The 27,778-nt window shown below is 37.3% G+C and overlaps 1 protein-coding gene across 9 annotated transcripts in view; it reads left to right on the forward strand.

Annotated features, from left to right (window-relative positions):
• szt2 (SZT2 subunit of KICSTOR complex) overlaps positions 1 to 27,778 on the forward strand; it is a 101,260-nt gene that overhangs the window by 52,851 nt on the left and 20,631 nt on the right. For 5 of the 9 annotated variants that reach the window (XM_065293850.2, XM_065293855.2, XM_065293853.2 and 2 more), the window contains 16 exons: positions 1,434 to 1,636; positions 2,046 to 2,212; positions 3,440 to 3,537; positions 3,615 to 3,747; positions 3,884 to 4,011; positions 7,090 to 7,137; positions 9,547 to 9,668; positions 9,750 to 9,932; positions 16,465 to 16,729; positions 16,897 to 16,976; positions 18,855 to 18,980; positions 19,117 to 19,319; positions 19,494 to 19,599; positions 21,120 to 21,203; positions 22,077 to 22,151; positions 24,750 to 24,815. In XM_065293850.2, the coding sequence (XP_065149922.1) occupies positions 1,434 to 1,636; positions 2,046 to 2,212; positions 3,440 to 3,537; positions 3,615 to 3,747; positions 3,884 to 4,011; positions 7,090 to 7,137; positions 9,547 to 9,668; positions 9,750 to 9,932; positions 16,465 to 16,729; positions 16,897 to 16,976; positions 18,855 to 18,980; positions 19,117 to 19,319; positions 19,494 to 19,599; positions 21,120 to 21,203; positions 22,077 to 22,151; positions 24,750 to 24,815 (2,087 nt within the window). The remainder of the gene's footprint in view (positions 1 to 1,433; positions 1,637 to 2,045; positions 2,213 to 3,439; positions 3,538 to 3,614; positions 3,748 to 3,883; positions 4,012 to 7,089; positions 7,138 to 9,546; positions 9,669 to 9,749; positions 9,933 to 16,464; positions 16,730 to 16,896; positions 16,977 to 18,854; positions 18,981 to 19,116; positions 19,320 to 19,493; positions 19,600 to 21,119; positions 21,204 to 22,076; positions 22,152 to 24,749; positions 24,816 to 27,778) is intronic. The other 4 variants (XM_065293856.2, XM_065293858.2, XM_065293851.2 and 1 more) reach the window with 3 other exon arrangements.

Genomic DNA, 27,778 nt, shown 5'->3' on the forward strand with positions numbered 1-27,778 from the left:
TCAGGAAATTTTTCTTCTAAAAATATATAAAATACAAATATATCAAATGAAAGAACAGACCCTCTGCTTTTAAACAAACAAACAAAATGGGAGAAAAAAACGTTTCATCCTCTATACATATTTTTCCTCTGCTTATAAACACTTTAATATCAGATTCAGACCGATTATCAACATGCACAGAGTTTAAAATTAGTAAATACCTTTTTTGCTTAAATTTTTTAATAAATTGTGTAATTGGATAATCGCGGTATTACAGATTAACATAAAAACTCATCAGGAACACGTTTTTTTCATGCAAATACTTTCTCTTAATTGACAAGATAACTCGTCAATGGCAGGAAAGAGTTAATATATTTTAATTTTCCTATTTCTATGTTATTATTATTATTATTATGCAAAATATATTAATTCTTATTTCATATGTTTTTATTATTATTATTTAATGTTATTATTATTATTATTATACATAATATTATTATAATTATTATTTAATATGTTTATTATTATTATTATTATTATTATTATTATTATTATTAATAATATTATTTGTATACATATTATTATAATTCTTATTGAATGTAGTTATTATTATCATTATTATTATTATTTTACATAAAATTATAATTCTTATTTAATATGTTTATTATTATTATTATTATTATTATTATTATTATTAAATATGTTTATTTGTAGTATTATTATTATTATTATTATTATACATAATATTATTATAATTCTTATTCTTATTATTATTATTATTATTATTATTATTATTATATTTATCATTATTATTATTATTATTATTACTACTATTACTATTAGGGTGCGGATATCAATTCAGATGTTCCAGATCGATTCGATTCCGATTCGCAAGCTAACGATTCGATTCTCGATTCAATTTTCGATTCCGGTTCTCGGGTTGGTTTTTATACTCGATTCAAGCATCAACGTCAATGAAGCACCTGAAACTGCCATTTTAAGCACTGAATGAATGAATGACAGGCTTCCCTCTCCCTTCTTGGTAACATCGCGCAAGGCAAAAAAGAGGGTGACATCTAGTGAAGAAGACTAGTAATTAGATTAACGTTAATCTTACGTTAAATGTTTGCAGAAATAAATATGAAAGAAAAAAATTGATTCTGCTCTTTGAGAATCGATTTTGAATCGACCACATTTTAAAAAACGCCCAGCCCTAATTACTATATGTATTGTCTATTTGTTTTACAATGTGTTTTTTGTGCAGCTGCTTTGCAACAATGCAAAACTGAACATTTTGCAATGTTGCAAAGGTGCATTCAATTCTAATGTAATCTTTTTTTCTAAACTAGGATTGAATTGAATGCACCTGTCGCATGGATTAGATGCTGTTTTGTTATTGTAGATCTAAGCTGAAACATATGATGAGCATAATTTTTTGTGTGTTGTTGTCACAGTACCCTTGAGACTTCCTCAGTCGGACGGTAGAGAAGTGAGGGAGAGTTTTCGACGGCCCAGCGGTCCCCACGGGATCAAAAGCAGTCCGTCCCCCATAACCTTCATGTCCACCCCCAGTTCCACCACAACCACAGGAAGCAGCACGCCCGAATCCACCACGCCCACTGGAAAAACAACTCGCCGTAGCTTCTGGGAGATGTTGGTGTGTGTCTTAAATGTGCTTGCTCAGCATGTGGCGTCTTCATTAACAGCAAATTACTCTCATTAATTACGCCTGTCAGCGCCTCTAAAACTGTATTGACGGTCAGCATGAATCAGTTGTTTTGGGACCGGTGAAGTGTGAATGCTGAAGAAAGGATTGCACTTAAGAGCTTTACGTATTTGTTTTATTAACCATTTAATTATGCAAAATATGTCGCTGGACATTGTGTCATATTTCTGCCTCTATTATTTAAAATGAACCTGGCAACTTTAGTGACAAAACTTTCAATTGCATTATTTCTACATGCAGTTTCTGTACTGAAATATTTTTGCTAAGTCTGACATTGAAATCATCTTTACAAGGAACTGTACAGTTAGAGAAACACACGTGTTTGTTTATGTGTTGGTAGAGTAAAACAGAAACTGCTGAGCTTGGCAGTCCAAAGACGACCGATGACATCATACCCGAGCGAGCAGAAGACAGTCGCATGGGCCGACGGAGACACAAGACCGAAAGTGTGAAGCAACAGTGGAACCATGAGAAAGCAATGGCTGTGGAGCAGGAACAGGCTCAGAGGTTTGTTAGAGTTTAAATATTGTATATGGTTTCGATTCGGTTTCAAATCAGTCCGGTATCTATTAGTAGCCAGTATTTCTATACAAATTTTAGTTTGGCAGACATGTTCTGTCGCTTTTAGACCTACTTGTATTGCACGGATCCAATGTACTGTTACACACGAGCATTTTCTTTTTAAGAATTGTACACATTTACACAGTCACTACTAGAGCAATCTTCTGATTGGTTAACGTGGCGCGTTTTTCCACCAAAGTTCAAATTTTCCAACTTGTGCGTTTCCCGCGGCAACGCTCAATTCCCGACATTCGAGTGAACTAGACGCGCGAATGAGGCGGAATCGTGTCTACCATGCTGCGTTAAACACCTCATTCGCGCCGCAAGACCTCCAGACGAGCATCAACGCATCTTCACATTGACTTAACTTTGAAATCACTCGCACTTGACGCCTCTACCGCGGCTGGTGTGAACGCAGCATTAAAGCTACATCTCAAGGGTTCAGACGGTGCGCAAATAGTTCACATTTTCTTTCGATTGAATAGACATATTTACACAAAGTTATCTCTAAATGCTGTGATTATCCTTGTAAAGTGAATGTAAACAGTTGAGAAATAAAATGTATATGTGAACCTGGACCAGAAAACCAATCGTAAGGGTATTTTTTTTTTTTATTGAGATTCATACATCATTCAAAAGCTTTCAATTGATGTATGCCTTTTTATGGGGCATACACACTAAATGCGAGTTCAACAATTGGCGCGAGTAGATTGCATACAAAGTCAATGGAAAGATGAGATCAGACGCGTCCTTGCGCGGGGCGATGCGAATGACTTGATATGGGCGGCGTGTTTGTGCGAAAACACACAACACATAACATTGTGGATATCCCCAATGAACTTGTAACAACAAGACCATGTATGTGTGTGACTTTCTGGCCAAATATGGATGCCATTTTTTGCTGCATCCACTCACAAAAATAAAGTTTTAATATATTTACGGTAGAAAATGGACAAAATATCGTTATGGAACATAATCTTTGCATAATATACTAAGGATAGAAAAGAAAAATCGATCACATATGCAGTGTTTTTTTTTTTTATATACCCGTGCGATTTACGACTTAGGTGGTCCAGATTTACATATGTAACAGTATATTGTTAGTGATTATAATATATACAGATAGTCAAATAAATCCATAGGAATGAGTGTGAGGTTTGTGTCTCTATTTAGGAGACATGTGGCTCGGCTGGAGGAGGGAGATACAGGCGCTCTTCACCAGGTCTATCAGAATACGTTCCTGCCCTGGGTCACCTTCATGAACAAACTGGGTGAGTCTCCACAGATCTGTGTTCAATCTCACTTCTCTTCATAACACAACTTATGATGCTCTGTTGTTCCCTCGCAGGTTGTCCATCCATCCAGTATTGTGTAGCTGAAGTCTCGCATCATTTCCTCCTGCCATCCATCCTCACTGAGATTGTTAATCTGGTCAGCTCTCTAGCCAGTGACACCACGGTCAAAGTGTTTGAAAGAACCAGGTGTGTGGCAGAAACATCAGGCCAGATTTTGTGTTTAAATAGGACGTGCTTCTGTATTCTTTAAAGTAATTTAGCTACGAAATCAGATGTTTTGACCAATGCAGTTTTGATGAGCTGTTCCCCCGTGTGTTGACAGTTGTCCTCAGGGTGACATCTATGTCCCACTGTCAATCATTCAGCACATCAGCCAACCTCCTGCCACCACCAGAAGCTTCATCCTCATTGGTCGCAACTTCAGCCAATGGCATTGCAGTACAGAACAAGGTACACCTTGTGTTGAGACATGTTGGCTAACATTACACACACGCACATTTACAGAATAATTTTATAGGTCTTGAACCAAAAGGAAATTTTGCACGGTGTGTAATGATGCGTATAATACATTATCATGCTTAAATCCCTTTGATTGTAATTTAGTAATACACACATGTAATAAGAAAGTAATACACACAGTATAGCGACAAATTGGGTATTAATGATAATATATGACATTATACTCCCTAACGGGGCAAGTACTGTGATATATTATAGATGTGGCAACAATAACCATCAAGATAAAGATGTATCATAAGCCTTTATTTTAATGCAATGCCTTAATAATTTATTATAATTTATATGTACCCTTAGGTGAACACAGAGAAATGTCCAGGTCACAGTTAATACCGAAATTAATACATTTAGCAAAGTCAAAAAGAAAGAAAAAAAAATGAAAATGAAAGAATTGAATGCATTTAAATATTAATTAATGTTATAATTTAATATGCTTAATATATTTTTTTATTTTGCACTTCTGTTATTCTGTTATAATTATTATTATTATTATTATTAGTAGTAGTAGTAGTAGTAAATAGTTGTGTAAAATTATGGAAAATATATATATTTTAGCATTTTGGTAATGACGTTTTTCTGTAGTCTTAAGGGCCGTTTACACTGGACGATTATGATAACTATAAAAATATAGTTTTAAAATGTTTTCTGAATTTAAGAGAATAGCAGAGTTCACGCCACAACTATAACAATAAAGATAAAAGGAATGATGTTGTTGGGATCACTGACTGAGCAATTTTTTTTCCGACTGACGAATGATAAACCATTAAGAGCCCATCAAATATAAGTTCTCAAGTATTTAAAATGGCAGATAAAGCTAGAAGTATAGTTTCATTTTTACGTATATGCAGGGGTCCGCATACTTTGCATGCACTGTGCGCGGACCGTCCCGATTTTTGTAACCGTGCATAATTCGTATGCATAGGTCGCGCTTGTGCGTACAGGACAATGCAGTCAAATGTAGTTTTTTTGTCGCAATGCATATGCGTCAAACGTCTGTGTACGTGTACGAGTCAAATAAACTATGCATTGTTAGTCTGTGCGTTCGACCGTGCACATAAAAATACAAACTATACACCAGGCTTGACACTGTGGAGAAGCTCATTGCTGAGATCCATAAAATAAAATTACCTCAGGTATCTAGCGCAAGAAAACCAACAATATTAGTCAATCCTGTTAAAGGTAAATAATCACTCACTCTAGATTACTCGTGGGATTTAACTTTGTCTCATGCAAATTTTTAGCTTGAGTTGAATATTTCAACTTGCGCAAAGACGCGTTTGAGGCAAATAGCGCATGTTTTCGCTGCAATTGCTGCAGCCAATTTGCATCATTCGCATCGCTTCGTGCGAGGAACGCGATGCTTCACGTTTTGTTTGAAATGGCATTGCTGAGATCCATAACATAAAAATACCATAAAACTACTAACAGGTACAAGTAATTAGCAAAAAGAAAATCAACAATATTAGTTAATGCCAATTAAGGTAAATCATTTGCCCAAATGTTGCGGTGCCCGAGCAAATTAATAATTTTAGGTTATCGTCCAGTGGTGTGGGCACTAATATAGTTATCTTTATAGTTAAAGTGTGAACGGCCCTTTATTGTCATGGAAATATTGTCATAATGTAAAATATCTTATGCTGCGTACACAACAAACACGAAGCATCACGTTTCTCGATCTAGATTACTTGTGGGATTTAACTTCGCGTCATGCAAATTTTTTGAGTTTGAGGCGAATAGCGCATATTTTCGCTGCAATCGCTGCAGCCAATTTTCGTCATTCGCATTGCCTCGTGCGGGGAACGGATGCTTCATGTTTGTTTTAAAATGGCATTGCTGAGATCCATAACATAAAAATAACATAAAATTACTTACAGGTACAAGTATCTTAAGATATCTTATGCTGCGTACACAACAAACGCAAATCATCGCGTTTCTCGCCCTAGATTTACTCGCGGGAATTAACTTTAAGTTTTTGCTTGATTTGAATATATGTTCAACTTGTGCGAAGATGGATTTTAGGCGAAAAGAGCGTGTTTTCGCGGCAATTGCTGCACCTAATGTGCGTCATTCGTATCGCCTGCGTCTATCGTGTCTTTGCGTTGACTTTTTATGTGATCTATTTGCGCAAAACATTGAATTTGCGTCTAGTGTGTACCCCCTATTACACTTTAAGAAACATTTACCCAGATATTTTTTAAACAGATTTATCAGAACTTATAATAGCAAAACATTTAGGATTGAGTTGAATATCTTCAACTTGTGCGAACAAGCATTTGAGGAATAGCGCATTCTTTCGTTTTAACCGTTGTGCCCAATTTGCATCGCCCTGCATGAGTTTGCATCTATTTGTGTCTTTACGTCGACTTTTTATGTAATCTATTCGCGAAAATGGTTGAATTGCGTTTAGTGTTTACGCCCCATTACGCTTTAAGAAACATTTACCCAGATATTTTTTAATAAGATTCATCAAAACGTATAATAGCGAAACATTTAAGATTTTAATTTTTTGCTGACCTACAGAAATATAAGGTCAACACTGAATTCTGTGGTCAACAGCTCTTGCTTTTAACTGCTTTCTCTCTCTGTGCTAGCACCAAATGCATCCTTTACCAGAGCCCAAGGGTCTCACCATTAGCACAGATAAATCTCATATTTTCCTCTCTCATTACATGAGCTGCCTCATAGCTGTTTTATCAAGTTCAACTCATCTTGCTAACTATTTCTGTTTTACGTTCCATGTGTAATTTTATCGCTTTTTACCTTAAGAGTTTGTGTTTAGTATTAAGTATAGAGTCTTGCTCTTCTGTTATCAGCTTGTACAGTAGATTCCTTTGCTTAAGTTGTTTTGTGCGTGCACGCGTGTGTGTGTGTGTGTGTGTGTGTGTGTGTGTGTGTGTGTGTGTGTGTGTGTGTGTGTGTGTGTGTGTGTGTGTGTGTGTGTGTGAATACAGCATTAACATAGAGTTGTTTCCTTTTGCAAAGCTATGTTTGCTCATCTCTGTTTGCCCACAGAAGACAGTTCAGATGACGAGAACAGTCCAGTTCTAAATAGGTGCACACGTAAGTTTGGCCCCTTATGGGGACTCGAGCGGCCCCTCACAGAACGGCCGTCTCTTCAAATCACACTACCACTACACCACAATCATACTATGAATCCTGAAATAGACTTTGGGTCTCCGCTCTCTGCTATGTCTTGCGCACAATTCGAGTGCTATAAATTTCATCATAGACAGGGTCTGCGCAGACTGTGCATGTGCAGCCTGGTTTTTCTAGCATGTGCATGGGATTGCATACACTTGATTCTTGCAGTTGTAGCGTGCATGAGGACTGAACTTAAAGACTAAATGTGTATTTAAATGTGCACGAGATATAACAGTGTGTGGAAAGTCAAAATATGTACTAGCGATGTATTTGCTTAGTGACACTTAATCTAGCTTTTAAACGTTTGTAGTTTTTTATAACTAAGTTTTAACTGCAATTGAAGAATCACCCATTTACATCATTTTATACTTTAGGTTTTTATCATGTCTATATACACAAATGTTTGAATGAAAGCGAGAGAGAGAATCTCCAGTTTATCTTCTCTACGCTGAGCTCAATCGCTCTATAAATGATATAAATGTCCAGCCTCACGGCTATACAAGCTGCTGCTTTGTTTTCCACTGCTTCTTTCAGCCCTGTTTATGATTAAATTTTAAATGTATTTTTTGCCCTGAGATCATATTATTCAGAAGTGAAGTGATTTGAATAGATTCAAAAGGGATGTTATAAGTTGCTTTGAAATTAATATTTGGGGGGTGTACACCACAGCATTTAAAGTCCTAATGATATCAAATGTGAACAATCCTTTTTTTAGTAATGTGTAAAAAAGTAATTTAATAGTGCAATATTTATTATAATCAATATATTGGTGTAAGTAATTTTTTTTGAAACATTTATGTGCCCTCATAAAGTTAATTTTCTTAAAAAATTCCAGATCATTTACTCATCACCATGTCATCCAAAATGTTGATGTCTTTCTTTGTTCAGTCGAGAAGAATTTTTTTTTTTACGAAAACATTCCAGAATTTTTCTCATTTTAATGGACCCCAACACTTAACAGTTTTAATGCAGTTTAAAATTGCAGTTTCAAAGGCCTCTTAAGTATCCCAAATGAGGCATAAGGGTATATAAAAATATGCACTTTTAAACCACAACTTTTCGTCTATCTTCGGTCCTGCGCGACCTCGTGTAATTGCGTAATGCCGTGGAAAGGTCACGTGTTGCATATATGAAACGCACATTTGCGTACGATTTTAAAGAATAAACTGACACAAAGACATTAATAATAGTACATACAACAACGTCTGAATGGTCCTCTTTCTCCACATTTATAAACACTGGGGCGTAGTTTCACATACATCATCCGTGACCTCTTGATGTGATGACGTATTACGTGAGGTCGCACTGGCGCATCACAGGACCGGAGATATACGAGAAGTTGTGGTTTAAAAGTGAATATTTTTTATTTTTCTTGTCAAAAGTGACAATCATTTCACTAGATGAGACCCTTATGCCTCGTTTGGGATCGTTTAGAGTCCTTTGAAACTGCAATTTTAAACTGCATTAAAACTGTTAAGTGTTGGGGTCCATTAAAGTCTATTAAAATTAGAAAAATCCTGGTATGTTTTCCTCGAAAAACAGAATTTTTTTTCGACTGAACAAAGAAAGACATCAACATTTTGGATGACATGGTGGCGAGTAAATTATCTGGATTTTTTTTTAAGAAAATGGACTAATCCTTTAAACTTCAATCAAAGTGTGAAAATGTACTTCTGCCCTCTTGTGGCGATCTTTCTCTGATGACATCAGCTAGACGGCTTGGGCGGGATTATCTGTTAACTCCACCCCCTCCAACTGTCAGTCTGCTGCCAGTTCCATTTCTGAATGAAACGCCTACTTTTCTATATAAAATCAAAGCACAGTGGAAAACGCAAGCCACGCCCACTATTTTCTTTGTGTGATATTCTGTCACACTTTGAAATACGTCACAACACGGAAGTAAAGTCTATTGCGACTTCCGGTTCATGGAGACTTTAACCGCAACTGAAAACTCAAGACGGACACCAAATGTAGCCGCTTGCCTAGCGATTTGTTTGCCCTGATACGTCTTTTTTATCAGTCGTTGTATGATGTACCGGTTGGTTGTTGTGGTATTTGTCCCGCCCCTCCTCCACTGTGATTGGACAGCTAAGTAAAAGTGAGCATTTCACCCAAAGTTGAACATTTTTCAACTTTGGGCACAAGCGCAAAAACACCTAGCACCAGCTGCTCCTTTTTTTTAAAGCGTGGCACTTACAATTGCGCCTTGGAAAAAACGCCTTGGTGTACACGCCCCCTTATTCTTTCTAATCCATAATGGTGATTTCTTTCTATGTTCATTTATCGATTCATCTCACGTCAGTCTTTCTGTCATTTTTTTTTTTTAAGCTCATAAGGGTCTGCAGCGATTCGAGGCTTTGGAGCACAGTGATTGGCTGAGCTCAGGTCAGGCTGCGAAGGGAGTGGCCCCACGTCAGCGCTTCCTATACATACACGTTGTCAATAAAAAGGTCAGTTAGGTTAAATGTGGTGTGACGCTTTAAGGTTTGGGGTTTCTGTTTGATCTTTCTCCACTCGCTGTGTCTTGACAGGTGACCCTGTACACGTATAACTGGTCAGTGGATCTAGGCGTCTCTCTGAATCAGGGTCTGTGCAGATTGGTGCATTGGCAGAACGCTCGGGCTCATGTGGTCAACTGCTTACTGAGCCAGAAAATGGGTCTGTTTCATCATTACTGCTTTTCTGATACACCTGCTCACGAGGATCTAAAGCAGGTCAGTACAAATGGGATACCAAGTCGTCTTTTCCCAACTTAGATGTAGATCAGTGGTTCTCATACTGGGGGGCTTGAGATGGTGCCTGGTGGGCCCCAGAAATTTTGTTTAAAATGCATTAATTCTTTATAATTGCACTATAAATTGCAACAGCACTAGATTGTATAATTTAATATAATTTTATTTAAATCAAATTCAAATACTATTAGTACAGTATTAGCACTAGTAATATATGAAGAAGCGTGCAGTATTCAAGATATTCAAACTGTTGTGTGCACCGTGCTAAATGTTTTTAGGGAATGAGCTACATTTATGGTATTGCAATTTGTCCGAAAAGTGTCTTCCTTTTGACTCATCGACACACTGAAAATGTGACGTCAAGTCAAGCACATTGCATTATGGGATATATGTTTGGTTTTAAACTGCATAGGTTGTATACTTTGTTTTTGTATTGGTAAAGCGTTGCATTAGCAGTGCTAAGATTGTGAGTTTAATGCCCAGGTAGCTCACAAACTAAAAATAAAATTTGGTTGGTTTGGATAAAAAGCTTTCTTGAAGAAAGCCGAGATAATCCTTTCCCCGCCAGCGGCAGCATTTTTTATGATTTTACAAAAGTTTCACAAAATGCCCTCCAGGAAAATATATTAACATACGATACATCAAATGAAAGAACAGACCTTTTGCTTTCAAACAAACAAAACGAAAAAAGTACCATTTCATCCTATCTTCATTTGCTCTCTTTTTATAACCTCTCAAATATGGGTAGGTTTCTTTAAAAATACAAAATTTTGAGCAAAAGGCTAAGATATTAGCATTTTTGTAAAGGAATTTTGTTAGATATCAGATTCAGAATGAAGATCAAAACATACACAGAGTTTAAAATGTGGTTGAATTAGTTGATGCTTCAGTTTTTGATAAATTGTGTAAGAGTGCCATCTAGTGAATAATAGTGGAATTTCAGATTACCGTAAAAACTCGTCAGGGAAAATGGCATACAGACATACCATATATCAAATTAAAGAACAGACCATCTGCTTTCAAACAAAGAAGCGTTTCATCCTATCTTCATTTATTATTTTTTATCACCTCTTGGATATGGGTAGGTTTTTTCAAAAATACCAAATTTTTAGCAAAAAGCTGAGATGCTTCAATTTGTGTGAAGGACTTTTGTTAGCGGTCAGATTCAGAGCGATCCTCAAAACATACAGAGTTTTACAGTTTTTGAATCGGTGGATGCTTCAGTGTTTTATAAGTTGGGTAAGAGGGCCACCTAGTGGATAAAAGGGCTGGGGAAAATCGATTTGTTGATTCAAAATCGATTCTCACAGGCCAAATTGACAAATCGATTTTTTCACCATTTTATTTCCGCAAACATTGAACGTAGGATTAACGTTAATCTAATTACTAGTCTTCTCCACTAGATGTCATCCTTTTTTGCCTTGTGCGTTGTTACCAAGGAGTGAGAGGCGAGCCTGTCATTCATTCATTCATTCATTCAGTCTATATTCTAATATAATATAATATTCTATATAATCTATATTCATTGAGTTAAATCGAGAATCTGATATAAAAATCGAGCCGATAATCGGATCGAGAATCGAAATCGAATCGATTTGATAGCTTTTGAATCAAAATCGAATCGATCTGGAACATCTGAATTAGGGCTGGGCGATATGATCCAAAAAATTATCGAGAAAATGTTTTCCATATCAGTCGATATCGATAATTATCATGATAAATAACAAATCTTTACTCCTGTCAAATTTAAAGGCAGATTTTTGCTCCTGAATGAAAATTGTAAAAACCAGACAGTTAATAATGGTTTTAAACTACTTTTTATTCAGAATATGACAAATACAAATACTAAAATCTTGTTTTAATGCATCTGTATTAAATGTAAATCTATTTGTTATGAAATCAACACATTTCTGACACAAAAGCAGCAGACTACTGTCCCTTTAAGACCCAAGACAGACTGCTTTAAGTTTCAATATACTGAGTAACAGCTGTTTATGTTCACTTAAACAAGAAAGAAAACTTAGTTCAGTGATCACGCGTGTGTTATACATGTACGAGCTATACACGCTGATAAATGGATGTCAAGAGCGTCACGTTGCTGTGGGAGCGCACATACGCAAACACTATATTCACTGCAGTGGTGGATCTGCTGCTTTTCCTCAGTTTCCTGAATTTGTGAATGTCCTGTAAATATACTTTTAAAGCTGTGCGGACGTGTGCGTGCGCAAGGCGGACGCTGAATGAAAGTACAGTACTGCACCTATTGTGTCTGCTGTGTTTGACAAACCCTGTTTGCGCGTCCAACATTACACACAAGAAAATGTTTCCACGCATTTGGATTCCGTGATTCCGTCCGCGTTATCCGCATCACGAAAATCATAGGTCTCTAATAAATGAATAACTTGCCTCATCTTCCACTCCTTCAAGTCTAACTGACACTGTGATTGTAAACCAAGAGCGCGTGCCGCATCCGGAAGTGCTCGCGCAACATTACGCACAGTGCGTAAACATTATCGATCACTTATCGTTTTATCGAAAAGTTTATATTGGTAAAATTATCGTTATCGAATTATCGCCCAGCACTAATCTGAATTGATACCCAGTCCTAGTGGAAAATAGTGGAAATGTGGATTGCCATAAAAACTCGTCATTGGCAAGCCTCTCTTTTATGGATGCAATGCCATGTGTGCACCTGCCCAGATCACAGCCTGTAAACACTGAGAATGATTAAATCACGCTGCGGGGCGGCACATTGGCTCAGTGGGTAGCACTGTTGCCTCACAGCAAGAAGGTCCCCGGTTCGAGCTCGGGCTAGGGCAGGTGGCCTTTCTGTGTGGAGTTTGCATGTTCTCCCTGTGTCAACGTGGGTAGTCCGGTTTCCTCCCATATGCCAAAAACATGCAAGTTAGGTAAATTGGAGATGCCAAATTGTCCCTCCCCAACCTGTGTTTGGATCGACTTGTCTGAATAAAACTTGTATATGGATTAACTGGTTCTTGCCATGAATATAGCCGTAGATGCTGGAATGACATAAAGAAATAAAAGAAGAAGATATCACGCTGTGTTCACATGTACACTGTTAATACACCTGACAAAACAGAGGAGAAACTTTGTTATAAAATATTGTATTGATTCTCTTGTCAAAAATGTCAGGATGTATCTTTAGAAAGCTGACAGCTTTTGATGTTTTTATCAAGAGTTTTTGTGTTGTAGTTAAAGACCTTTAGAGTAAACTCATTTGACATGTTTTGTTTTATTTGATAAATGCTGTCTTCGTGTAGCTCACCTGGCATTGCATAAGTAGTGCAAAAGGCCATGGGTTTGATTCCCAGGAAACACACGTATTTTGTCATAAATAGCTTTACACAATATGATGTTGCGTTACATTTATTTAAAAGCTTTGCAGGTGTGCTGTAAACTGATGCATCATGAATGTATTTGTATGTTTGTGATTGAAGATTAACACGACTCTGATCTTTCAGAATAAAGTTTCTTTATCATGTCGTTGTTTGGAGTTAAAGCAAAGTTCCCGTGTTCATGGTAAACAGGGTTAAAGTGTGTACGGTTGCTAGTATCACACGGTATGAATGTCTGGAGTTTATTCTGTCAGATGATTGAAGGTTTTGAGATGTTGCTTTCTTTGACAGATGGGTTTCTGATGGCAGACAAACTCTTTTAAGACCCTAGATAGTGAGCAGCGAGACTGTGTTTGATCACTTTGTCGTGTTTGCCCTTTAAGGAAACAGGTGATGGAGCAACACTGAGATCTTTATTGTTTTCTCTGTTGATGGCATCGTGTCAGTCAGCTCACGCATGATTCAGTGTTTGTTTTTTAACCTTTGTGTACTGGATGAGAGAGAGAAGAGAGGTGTAGAGATGCGTGCTGAAAAAATCTATTGATTTTCATCTTCTACATGCGAGTTCAAATATAAGGACTCTGAGTTTGTGAACTGATTTCGTATGTTTATCATTTATGTTAGTAATCTGACAATTGTTTTCACCATTAATCCAGGGTTCTCACGGGTCCTTGAAATACTTGAACGATTGTGAATCTGGGGAAAAAATTCAAGGCCCTGGGAAGTTTTTGAAAATATATACATAGATACAGGTCATTGAAAGTGCTTGAATCTATTTTAATGCAAAAAGTTTTCTGGGGAAAAAATCCATATTATTCCCTGTGTAGTGTAGGATAATATCATAAAAATTCTAGACTTTTTAAGCACACGTGCTAAACTGTTAACTTTAAATGCTTATATCTTCTGTGTGCGAATGTTGATTCATACCAAAATACTTTTTTGCATAGTTGTGTTTGACGCATAAAAACGTCTCGGGTTACGTATGTAACTGTTGTTCTCTGAGAAGGGAACGAGACGCTGCGTCTCCCTTGTCATACTTCCTGCATCCCTGTAACGCCGTCTTTGTCAATATTTCAGATAGTGATATACTTCCTGGCTCCCGCGTCACCCTGTCTTTGTCGTTAAGCCTCACCATTGGTTGAATTTGAAATACGCATTCAGACAACCTTACCCCTGGAGGCGTCCCCAAAGTGTCACCACAGTGACACAGCGCGAGTTCCCTCGAAAGGGAACTGTAACAATGTATCTTTAAAGGTAACATGATGTAACCTTGCTCTCACTTGAAATGTGTCTCCACATTTAATCCTTGAATTAAGGTGTGGGAACGCCGTAATCACTCCATGCCAAAAGATTCGCCTTATTTAAAAACAAATAGAGTATCAAAAATGTAATAGTGTCAAGTCAGTGAAATACCCAAAATTTAATGAATTACTTTTCTGAGGTCTCTGCAGACGTGCATTTAAAAACCTAAACAGATGAACAACATTTACTCCCCTTAAGTTGATCGAAACCCGTTTGACTTACTTTTGTGCATGTTTAGTGCTCAACTATGATTTTTCTTTAAAAAAATGAAAAGTTTTATGTGTGCTGTGTACATTTTATCCTGTTATTCAAGCTTGTTGAGCAGAACATTGAAATTTCCCTAAAAATGTGGACAAAAGGACAGAGCAGTTTGTTTCCTCGTCTGTGATTCTGCACTTTTAATTTGCGTTCAGCTAATGAGTGCTGACAGAAGGCAGAGCCAACATAGCAGAAAATTTGCCCTGACCGTCAATCATCTGTCAAACTCCCAGGGGGCGGAGTCTTGGCAATAAAGTGCAGATAATTCGCCCATCGGGCATATCGGGCATCCAGGGAACTCCGTCCTCCATTGTGGGGCATCTGGACTGACGGCTTATAGAAAAGCCTCCAACGTGTCCTACAGGAGTTTAACCAGCTGTCTAACTTCTAACTCGCCCAAAAGTTCCCAGAAGAACAGAGAAAGGGCCTTGAGATAGTCTGAAGGGAGTTTAGTAGTTTTTAATCTCTTAATTTTGATATGTTGGTCTAGTCTGTGTGTTTTTAACACTCTGGTCATTTTCACGCCACATAGAAGTTTGTTAATTTTGTGGATGGGGCTGATGGAAAGCCCTCATACTGAAAACATCTTTAGACATGTTTAGTGTGTTTCTATGCTGATGAATCGCCATAAAAATACCAATTTGTACAAAGTTTGAATCAGGGTAAGGATAAAAATCAAAAACTGAGTTTTTGACAAGATCACAGTGAGATAGATGAGCTTTCAGCCTGGCTCTTTGAAAAGAAGAATTCAGTCATTGACATCAAAAGAGTCAAGAGGATCTGAAGGCCAAAGGAGATCATGGGAAAAAAATGGAGCCAGCATTGTTTTTCTTTCATTGTTCATTTTCAAAAGCCTGGTTTCCATTGTAGATTTGCGCAAAGCTTTTGTGGTATTTTCTAAATGTCGATAAAAAACTATTGTGAAATTATGCTGTTTCCATCAATTTCAAGTTTTTCTCTCACGATAAGTCGTTCCAAAAATCATGGCAACAGATGTCTTTAGGTTTACGTAGATCGCAGCCAATGCACCAGTCAGTATTTTTATTCAAAGAGACCCTGGTGTGTTATCCAAGCATTAATGGCAAGGGAAGAGTCTTATACTTGGGAGCGATCACGTTTAAGGTGTTTTTGGGAAGTTATAATACATGCCTTTGAAAAATTATCATGTGACCAATGTACGTCTGATGACCTGTACATGTGTTAAAACAGTTTCCATTGCAGTTTTGCGATAAATTCTTTTTTCGAATTGCCTAAAATACCTCACGCAAGCGTAAAAACTTTTTGCAAAATTGTTTCCATTGCAGTTTTCCTTATCGCTAGGAAAGCGAAAAAAAATTCTTTTCCACATTGTATTTGTTTCAGATGTCAGTTTATCGACTAGCCAGACCATTAAACAAACACAGACCGGAAGTTAACATCGGCCAGGCTCGTAACTGCGACAATGCGTGTTTGTCCAATGAAACGTCTATATTTTTCAAATTGCATGAAAAAATGGCTAGTGCTAGCATAATTGACATTGGATGTATTTTTAATTTGCACAATAGAAATGCAACTAATATGGTAGTAACTTTCCTCATTAATTTATGTTTTTTTTTCAGGATCCCAACCCTTTTCTTAGTTCCACAGTCGAGGCAGATGCTCTGTTGAGGAGTCCGGTTCCTCCGGCTCTCGGTAAGGATCAGGGACGGTTAGGCAGCTCAGGTCGTGGTCTGCCACCTTTGGCTTTCCCCGGAGAGCTTGTGCCCTTTGATGAAGCTCTGAGAGATGTAAACACAGTAAGATCATTGACCAATCAGGATGGGGCGGATATAGTCGCCCGCCATGGAGCACAACTTCTGGACGTCAAAGCAGTTGAGCGCAGAGGTACAGATACACCTACAAACAGTGTGTGACTGAAACAGAAGCAGCGTAATGTAATATCAAAGCTGTTTTTTTTTTTTTTTTTTGAAAAATTTACTGACTATTGCAAAGTTGCAACATCAGAAAGTGAAAGCAAGTGATGATGACAAGATTTGTCTTCACTTTTTCAGAGTTGGAAAGACAACTGAAGATTGAGAACTTGTTTGTGACATGGCAGCAGAGATCAGCCCAGTCCAACATGCCAATCTCTGTAAGTTTGGACTTTTTATTTACCTTTATATATTTAGCAGATGCTGTTATCCAAAAACTTTTAGGCCAAAAATGTTGCACTTGCACTTTTGGTTGCCATGCCATCACAAACCAGGTGGCTACAAATAAAAGAAAAATTTTAATCAAGCATATCCAACTCGCTTGGCAAACCAAATAATGCATCAAATTAAGCTTGTGTAACTACAATCATCTTGCATGTTTTTCATTTTCAATAGTTAAAGGGCATGTATTATGCAAAATCCAAAAGTGAATATGCAAAAGTGAATTATTTTCTCTCTCTCTCTCTCTCTGCACTAAATGGCAGTGCTGTGATTGGATAGTGCAGATTAAGGGGTGGTATTGTTAGAATAAGAGCTCCTTATGACATCATAAGGAGAGCCAAATTTCAACGACCTATTTTTTCATGTGCTTGTAGTGAATGGTTTACCAAGACTTAGTTACTGGGTTGATCTTTTTCACATTTTCTTGGTTGATAGAACCCCTGGGGACCCAATCATAGCACTTAAACATGGAAAAAGTTAGATTTCCATGCCATGGCCCCTTTAATCCCCATTAAATCATTTAAAATGGCAGATGTCGATAATGAGAAAAATGCTTAATATCGATGTTGATAATCAACCAGGTTGATAATCGATCAAGCCTTAAAAGGCATGCAGTGAAAATTTCGTTTTTGCGACTGACCATATTGTATGGATAGATGCTACATTTATTGGAGGACAGTATTTAAAGGGCACCTATTATGCAAAGTCCACTTTCACAAGGTGTTTGGACATAAATGTGTGTTGGCATTGTGTGAACACAACCACCCCACAATGAAAAAATGAAACCAAAGCAGTCTTATTAGTCATGCTGTTTTGATTCTCTTGTTAATGTGACATCACAAAAACAAAGCTCTGCTCACGGCTACTTACAAAAGTTTTTCTAAATGTGTTTGTTAGCACGTTGTAGCGCTAATGCCGCTAAAGATACTATTGTCTCAGACTGAATTCACAGGAATCATATATTTTTTTAACCAAAAGCAGTAGCTCATTTGCATTTAAAGGTACACACACAAACTTTATTGCTCCTGCATTTTGGACATCTGTGACCTGTGGGGTAAAAACTTTACAGACACATGCTGGGCACACTTGGGACTTGTATTACATCTTGTAAAAATGTGTATAATATGTACCCTTTAAACTCTATGGGGTGGTTTTCAGGACAGGGTTTATACTAGTCCCAGACTAAAATGCATGTTCGAGCTGCCTTAATTTAATAACATCTTGCCTTGACAAATCTCAGTGCCATCATTTTTCTTAAGATGCACAACAGTGTTGTCTTTTGTTAGGTATGTTTGTAAATAAATGTCTTAATACAACAAAGGCCTAGTCCTGGATTAACCTAAACCCTGTTTGGGAAACTGCCTCTATATGTATCTGTTCTCTGCTGGTTTAGTCACCTGTCACCACAGGTAACCTGCTGTCCTGAGATGCATCACCCGGCTATATTCTCTGAATAAACTTCTCAGAATAAATGACCTTTTTAATGTCTCTACATATATATGAAGTCTCATACAAAGGTGTGTGTGCGTCTGTGCACATGCTGTGAAGTGATGCATTACTGTCTGAACGTTATTATTTTCCATCACACTTTCAGTACATGCTTTTCTGAGTGCCTCATCAATTCTAGATGCAATCCAATGCCTGCGGATTTCAGTCTTATGCACGCATACGGACTCACAGATCCATGTGTGTGTGCACGGCCCGCTTGAGTTTAATGATGTGAGGAGGGAACATTAGGGAATCCTATAGTGTGTGACGTTACTTACATAATCTCACTGTTATCTCATAAATTTTCTTGTCTGCGTTTATGCGTGCAGGTAACAGATTTGGACACGCTGAAGCAGTCGTCTCGACTGGTCCATTACTGCGCCACTCCACTACTCTTTGACTCTGTGTTTCGGAAACAGATTCAGGAGGAACAGGTCGTCCAGCCACAGATGAAGGTCTCCTCTTTATTTATTTTAATGGGATAGTTCACCCAAAAGTGAACATTTTGACATCATTTAACCTCATGTCTGTATTCTGTTGAACACAAAAGAAGATATTTTTTTCTTCCTATGTTTTACTGTCTGATCGCAGAAGAGGCATCGCTCCAGCGACTCCACAGCGTCCGGTAGAGATCGCAGCTACAGTACAGATTCGGCAGACACGCTGCCCAGTCGACTGAAGGACGAGCCGTGGCTGCAGGAGATCTCCAGTATGTTCATGCAACAGTACGTTCAGTATCTCCAGAGCACGGGCTTCATCCTGGTCCAGGTCCGACCGCAGTCGCCCGCCCGCAGGTTTGCCAGCATGTCACTCACTTTACTTTTACTCTATCTTGCTCCAGTTTACCATATAATTACCATGGTAAGATTAGTGTGATGTCAAACCATAACTAATAGTTATTATTAATGTGATAAACTAATGTCTCTCTCTCACTCTCTCTCTCTCTCTTTCTCGTTCTCTCTCCCTAGCATTGCTCGAGCGAGAGCCGCTCTGTTGAGTTCTTTATCTACTGAAGGCAGATCTTCCTTCTCCTCATTTTCATACAATAAACAGAAAAGTGAGGAAAGTCCCAAGGTACAAACTAAATCACACTCATGACATCATCACACACATCAGTTTTTCACACATCATCTGTACAGTTCAGTTTATCGTGATTTGCATCCAGATTTCACCTGTTTCCCCTGTAAGGCCCTGTGTCCACCAGAGCGCTTTTTCTGTGACCAGCGACCTGCTATTTTATGAATAGAGGAGGTCACACCGTTTTTTATGGCCACTATAAATAACATATGGCAATAGGGCTGCACTAGTCCCACCTCCCAGTACAGAGAACCAATCGTCGACCATTATAGAATGACATCTAGGGGTGTAACGATTAATCGTGCAAATGCGCGTTTTCTCATTGAATGAATTACGGTGAAATCCTGGCACATCCAAAAGCCAGAGGGCGCACTCGTGCACTCCATTTGTTCCAGACAGGCATTTTTAATGGGACACACGATTAATCATTACAGCCCTAATGACATCCTCTTGCGGAGGGACTTTGTGCAGTGTAAGGCAGGTCTTGCTTTAACACGACCTGATGGCATTGCAAACATGGCGGCTCTTTGATGCGACTTCCTTAAAAATACTTTGTGGTATGTTTTCAAATGTTTCCAATAGAAGCTTCGCTTTAAAAAATAATGCCAGCAGCTGAAGGCTTTTGTCCTCGTGAGCTTCAGCGATCTACATTTTTTTTCGTTGTCACAAATTTCATTATCGATTAGTTGGTCTGTGATGTCACATGCTCCCGCACCACTTTCAAACAGCAGATACATGCGTCGGCTTTATACAGTGCGAGTTGCATGCTTAAATTTTCTTCATGCAATACGAGCTGCACATTTATCAGCCGCTTTTTCTTTACACCGCAAAACCAGCTTGTTTTAAAGCAAGGCAGCCTTGCCCGAATCGCAGCATTGTCAGGTCCTCGGCCTTTCTGCAAAATTCTGAATTGTTCAAAAAATTGAAGATTAAAATGAGATTATTAATAATCTGTGGCAAAATATCCTCACCAGCACATCCCTGAAGGCTCGACAGTTTTGACATTTTAAGGATGTTTTACTATTTTTTTTATTTATGGCCTAAAATATCAAAATCAAAAAGTTTATATTGATAACACTTTGTAGTAGCGTATGACTTTTGCACGTTTTGCTTTATTTAGCTATAGTAAGTGAAAAATCAAATAGAGTAATATTTATGTTTTTCTCCGATTAGTCGATTAATTGAAAAAAGTATCACTCGATTAATCGGTTATGAAAATAATCGTTAGTTGCAGCCCTATACCAAACCAACCAGCCAACAATACAAAACCCTCAGGCGAAGAAACGCTGTCAAGTCTCTGCATTGCCTGCCGTTTTAAACCGCTTTGATGGACACAGGGCCTAACACCTTTCACAAACCTTTCTAGAACCACTTTGTACTTCCACCCAAGAATAAGCAGATCTCACTGGAAAATCAACTTTACGCTTGACTTTTTACAGCAATAGTTAACCAAATATTATAATGTTCAAGCATCTGGTGCAACAAGTTGAAGTAAAAATGTTTATTTTCTCTTACAGCAGAGCAGTAACTCCAGCTCGACGTCGTATCACCTGCAGAGGGCGCTGCCAGGAGGCATCGTATTAATGGAACTGTCGTTTCAAGTAAGACCTTCATCTGTCTGTACATCTCGTAGCGTTCAGAGATCAGGGCACCGAATCGGCCTCTTAGCACATCAGCAGAGCTTTTCACAAGAACGATGTGAAAGTCTCAATGGAGAAGCGGCTAAGATGTTTAATGTCTTTCACTCTCATACGCTATTTAGGGTTATTAATATTTAACTGCACATATTTGCAAAGGAAATGCCACGTCATCTCCTCCTGAGCTCTTTTCATCTGTGATGGATCTCGCTTTTTCTGCTTAGTCCTTGGTTCAGAGATATTAATGGGACTTTGGTTTATCTACTGAGCAGTTTTATATAGGTTTATGTAGCAAGTGTTTATAAACAAGTGTTTATATTATTTACAAAATAAATAAGTTTATAACACACAAACACATGTTCAGACAGAAAAAAAACCCAAAGAGTCTGACTAAAACAAACACTGATCACCATAATGTTGACTTTAAATAAAATAAAGCCAACATCTAAACCTAAGTTAATAAATAACTCAAAAAAAATTGGCACTGGGTCGAACTCTGGTCTAATTTTCTCAGGTTTGTCTCTGGTCTTTCTTTAAAAAATAATGTATGCACGTCTGGTTTGGGTAAAAGTCATTCAGGTCATTTCAGGTCGGGTACATTTCTTTCGACCCAAAAACACATCAGAGCGCTTGATGCGAAAACGCAGAAAACTAAACCCCATCTGGATTTTTTATGCCGGACGAAAGTTTCTGACGCAGGGTGTAAATGTAATTGATGCTATACTAGGTCGTATTTATTTTATAACGTGTGAATATTTTGGACCCAATGTGCAACGATGTTTACATGTATGTGTTACTCTTAAATATGATGATCACTTTTTCTCTTATTTCTTTCAGGGATCTTATTTCTGTGTAAAGCAGTTTGCATTGGAGTGCTCGAGGATACCAATGGGTCAAACGGTTAATTCTCAGGTAACTGTACAAATAAATCATATACAACACAATGTATATATGTTAGTATAGAGAGAATGCTTAAGAGTATGTACACTACAATATGTTTTCTGTATGTCTGCTTCATGTGCCTGTCTGTAATCTTTGTGGAGTAAAATCTGTATTATTAGAGCGAAAAATTTAATACAGCATCAAGAAAAACATAATTTACTCGCCCTCATGTGTGTTATACATCAAGAGACGCTCTACATGTTTATAGTCAGATATAAAATATAAGCATTTTAAAAGGAAAACCCTAAAATACATTCAAAGATTATGTGTTTTTATGAGTTTTGGATTCTTCAGTGCATGGTAAGAGTTGGCAGATGAAGAGATGTAGTCGATTGGCTGTGATTTTTGACTGATGTTGTGATGTCACGGCATCACTTTTAGCATTAAATTGCAATCTTTTGATGCTGGAATCTTGTCGTGACACAGGACGCTGTTATTGTGTTTTATCGTCTGAGCTTCAGTCCCTGTTCACTTTCACTTACATACAACAGCATCAGTGGATTTTATCTTATGAGAAAGAAAATGAGGATGAGTACATGATGACTTTTTAATCTTAACAACATGTTGAAATCTTCTCCATTGTTAGTGAGATCAGATGGTCAATGGTTGTTTCGTTCTGTCTGATGTTGTATTTAATGTGTAATTGGTCCAGGTTGGTTCTAAATGAGGGGTAATTAAGTGTAAATATTGGTAAATGTCCAGATGTTTGTCAGCAGGATGCATTGGTTTTTTCCTTCAGCGCAAAAAGCCTGTGAGGTGTCTCTTAATCCCAGCTGCTCGTATCCAACAATTAAATCTTAAATGGCTGTGTTTGCTTGCTTCTTTTAAATGCAAATAGAGTTTTGAGGGCAAACAGAAATTATGTTTCTTTAAAATAATGATCATTACACAGAAACAACTTCAACATTAATATTTTTTTTTTTTAAGTTGCACCAGGGGCCTTTTTTCAGCAACTGTGTGTAAGTTACAACTAAAAAATTACATAGTTTTGACATAAGGGGTCACTAATTGACAACTAACGCACTACTAAATGTTTTTGGGTTGCTCCGTTTAACTCTACGTACAAACTAAATATTTACGAAAGCCTATAATCAGGAGTAATGGTTGAGATGAAATAGTGACTGACTAAACTAAATCAACAAGATCTCGTTTTACTCGACAGACCTGATCATGATAATACTGACATTTCTACTCGCTCAAATTTTTAAGAGAGAGCACATTATATGAATTTTTTTTTTTTTTATGAATTAATTATATGAATAAATTACTTCAAGACGAACCGGTCCTAAACCGCACATGCTCACCTCTGCGTGCCGCTCCGTGTTGTGCATGTCGAATAAAATCATATATAAATGTAATTTAGTATGTCTTTTAAAGAATTTATCAGTGTCAATTTAAAATACAGTTTCTGAGTTAAAAATACACCTTCAGTATTATTTACATAAATATACATATACACACCTATTACACAATTTTATTTAAATAACATATTAATTTTTTCTTCACCTTTCTTGTAACGCTGCTTTTTTGCATTGCAATAGTAAAAAGCACTATAAAAATAAATGTGACTTGATATTCCTCTTATGATATTTATAATAAAGCAGTGTAGTATTGAATGTAAACATTTATTTTTTATGTTAATTAGTGCTGGGAAAAGATTAATCGCGATTAATCGCATACAAAATAAAAGTGCATTTTTGCCTAATATATGTACTGTGTGTAATTATTATGTATATTTAATCACACACACACACATACATTTCAGAACATTTTTATTTATATATCCATTTTTATTGTTGATAATTAATATAGAATATATAAAAATATAAATAAATATATATATACACATGTAAATGTTTCTTAAAAACACACATGAATGTGTGTGTATTTATACATAATAATTACACAAAGTACAGACACATATATTAGGCAAAAATGCACTTTTATTTTGTATGCGATTAATCGCGATTAATCTTTTCCCAGCACTAATGTTAATGCATGAGGCAAATTAAGTTTAACAGAAATTTACGGCATTTCAATCATGTGATTATGCATTACTTATCAAGTATGTAGGCCAGGAGAGGTAATGTGCACGTGTCGAACGTCTGTCTGTGTATGCGTACAAGTCAAATAAACTATGCTTTGCAAGGCTGGGCTTTTAAACCGAGCATTTAAATAATGAACAATAGAAAGGCTGGCGCAACCCTACCCAGATGCTGATTTTGCCCCACTTGGTTTTGTGATGTTATATTAGTGCAGTCCACATATCCGACATTTCCATGCAGTATTCGCACAGCAGTTAGCTAGAATGAACCACAGATGGCTGAAAAGGTCATGTTGGTCCGCCTCATTCCTAATCATCTCTTACGTCACTTCCTGTTACTTCACCCTCATGCATCAGTGCAACTCGTCGCGTGACAGGCAAATCTCCGTTTTGTTCATTTTTTTTGTGTGTGAATTGACCTGTAACCTCGCTGTGTGGCATGTTTCTCACCTGCCTCTCTTATGTGTGTGTTGTCTTCTGTGTTTGTGTGTGTGCATTCGGATCTCACCCTTTCTTTCCATCAGGGTTCTCTTCTCAACAAACCTCCTAGCAAGCCGTTGCCCGAGGTGCCCGTGGGCTCCGACTCTGCGGTACGTCTCTGAATACTCGGGGCGGGCCCGTCTCCCATCAATCAGGCTTCAGTCTTTCCCTCAGGCTCCTCCCCTGTGTAGTGCCTGGCTCCTCCCCTTTTCTTCCCAATCATACGATTCTTTCTCGATTCTGTAAATGTCTCTGCAACCTGATTTCCTCAAAAATGAAAGCCAATGATTTCTTTGCTTTGCTTGATGATTACTCTTGGTTTTCTTTTGCTTTTGTTGAATGTTAATTTGAATCTGTGCGTTGTGTGACGTTTCTATGTGAGTGAATCATCACGCGTAAATCTAGATGCAATGATTATATACTGCAAATCTGTGCTGAAGGAACATATAGCAAACCTGATTATACAATAATTGTAGATTCGTTCAGTGATTTTCACTTTTTCAGCTATTTTTTTGGCTAATTTGGGATATTTTTTTTTTTTTTTGCTGTACACAATGGAGCTTTTTGTAAATGACTTGAATGCAAATCCCAAAGCTGTTAAAAGCCAAGTGCTCCATTGAGGCATTTCCACTTTGTCACGGCAAAATCTACCTCACATAGTCCAAATGAAAGATTAAAATGCATGCCTATTTTCCATCGAAGCCTAATTCATGACGTGTGATTGGTTAATTCAAGATTTCCAGAGCTAAATGTTCATGAAGCATCATGAAGGAGTTTGAACTTTGCACCGTCAGTGTTCAATGTGTTGATGAATGCTGATGTCACAAGTCTTTATTTTGAATTTAAGCTCCAGGTTAAGAGTATTATTGCAGACATTAATTGAACTGCTATTAACTTTTCATGCTAGTTTTCACATCTTTATCTTTTCTCAGCTTGTCACGGGAGTTTAAGTCAAAGTCAAAGTTTAAAAAGTATGAAAGGTTCAGTTGTGTGTTTTCTACAAATTGAACCGCTGTCGCTGTGTTTTTTTGTAATCCTCGACTCAAACCTATTTGCATTCGTTCCAGTGTCACGGTCGAGATGAAAGCGGCAGCAGTAATAGCGTTTAGCCGGCGTTTCTATTGTACTATAATTACTACCTGCTTTTCCTCTATACAGTCATTCGCATTTGCCACTAATGCTTTTGTGAGCGCAACTTTGAAGTTAAATTGAATTAAATAGGATACGGTTATTAAATTGATTGATATCACAGATGTGATATTTGCCAAGTCAGAGAGGGTTTGGCTTGTAAGTGAAGGTTTTTTTTTGGTATGTTGACTTTGCAGTGAAGTATAGCCATCTGCAGGAGTTTTAGGTACAGGGTTGTTTCGGGTTGTAGAGGAAAATGTTCAGGAAAACATTCATTTCATTCGTACAGAGAGTCTGGCCACGCTCCATAGCAAAGCGTTACTTCCGTTAAGGAGGGTCCATTGTTGAAGTTTAAAACTATTGGATCTGCCCAGAGTCACTCAGGATCTGCCAAAGCCAATTGCTAACATGTGTTCGTGACGTATATCATGCACCGAAACCGGCCGGAAACAACAAGTCAGAATAATCAGACAAACAAAAGTTAGCAAACCTGGTTCTTGCTCCGGCTTTAACTTCTGTATATTCGGCAGTTTTGCAACAACGGACCGAATAGCTTTTCTCACGTCTTTCTCCGCTGCCATTACTGAACTACAACTCAAACTGACGCACGACCACAACGTCATCATTCTTAGCCACCCCCATCTGTTCGCTGATTGGTCCTGCAGATTTTTGCAGGAGAAAACGAAACTCTATAGAGCCATCCCAGACGTACTGCTGAAGCGAAATGAAAATTAAGCGGAAGCACGTAGGAGGGGGGCGGAGCCAGGCTACATCAGCGGATCATCTCTGAAGTAAAATTAAATGCCTGAATAAATCTAATATAAATCCATTGCTGTTACTATTTGCAATGCTGTAGTTTATTCGCACAACAGGTCATACAGTAGATATAAACCGTCTGCTTGAGGTTAGATTGATTTATTTCGTTTTTTATTTTTATTTATTTCGTTCATACCATATAAACAAGGTGAAATAATGTTTTAATTACATTATTGTTTTATTATAATTTATTTATATTTTGATGTTTTACTATTTTAAAACTGCACAAACTATTTGATTTATGGCAGAAAATATCAAAAGATCATATTAGCCCGATTTAGGGTTTTATATAGCTATAATAAGTAAAAATGTTAAGTAAATAGTTATTAGGTTTTTATCCGATTAATCAAAAAATAATAAATAATAACAATAAATAATAATAAAAATAATAAATAAAAATAATAATAATAATAATACAATACTTGAGGAGAGTATTTGTAAACTTTCCCATTCATTTCAATATCACTTTAATAGCTCGACCGGCATACAGTATGACACTATAAAGTGTGCAACCTGTTAGCTTTGGTCATGGGTACCTGGTTTGGTGTCTTGAATAATTGGATTCGGACAATCAAATGAGCCCATCTAGGAAAAGGTGGGGTGGAAGTCATTTGCATAGGCTATATTATAAGCTAATACATCTGTAATGTTCCTGTAGCTCCATTTGTAGAGCAGGGTGTTAACAGTACAAAGATCTTATTTGATTTCCACACATACTGATTACAGATATATAGCTTAAATAAACAGGAAGTAGCGTTGGATAAAATGTGAATGTTTTATAATAAAATATTACAGATATATGTGTTTAAGCCAGAATACAGTGTTATTTACTTTTATATGGCTGTAAGTGGTATAAGATCATTTATGCCTACACTCACCTAAAGGATTATTAGGAACACCTGTTCAGTTTCTCATTAATGCAATTATCTAATCAACCAATCACATGGCAGTTGCTTCAATGCATTTAGGGGTGTGGTCCTGGTCAAGACAATCTCCTGAACTCCAAACTGAATGTTAGAATGGAAAAGAAAGGTGATTTAAGCAATTTTGAGCGTGGCATGGTTGTTGGTGCCAGACGGGCCGGTCTGAGTATTTCACAAACTGCTCAGTTACTGGGATTTTTACGTAC

This window comes from Paramisgurnus dabryanus, chromosome 7 (genome assembly GCF_030506205.2).
Source record: "Paramisgurnus dabryanus chromosome 7, PD_genome_1.1, whole genome shotgun sequence".
NCBI lineage: Eukaryota > Metazoa > Chordata > Actinopteri > Cypriniformes > Cobitidae > Paramisgurnus > Paramisgurnus dabryanus.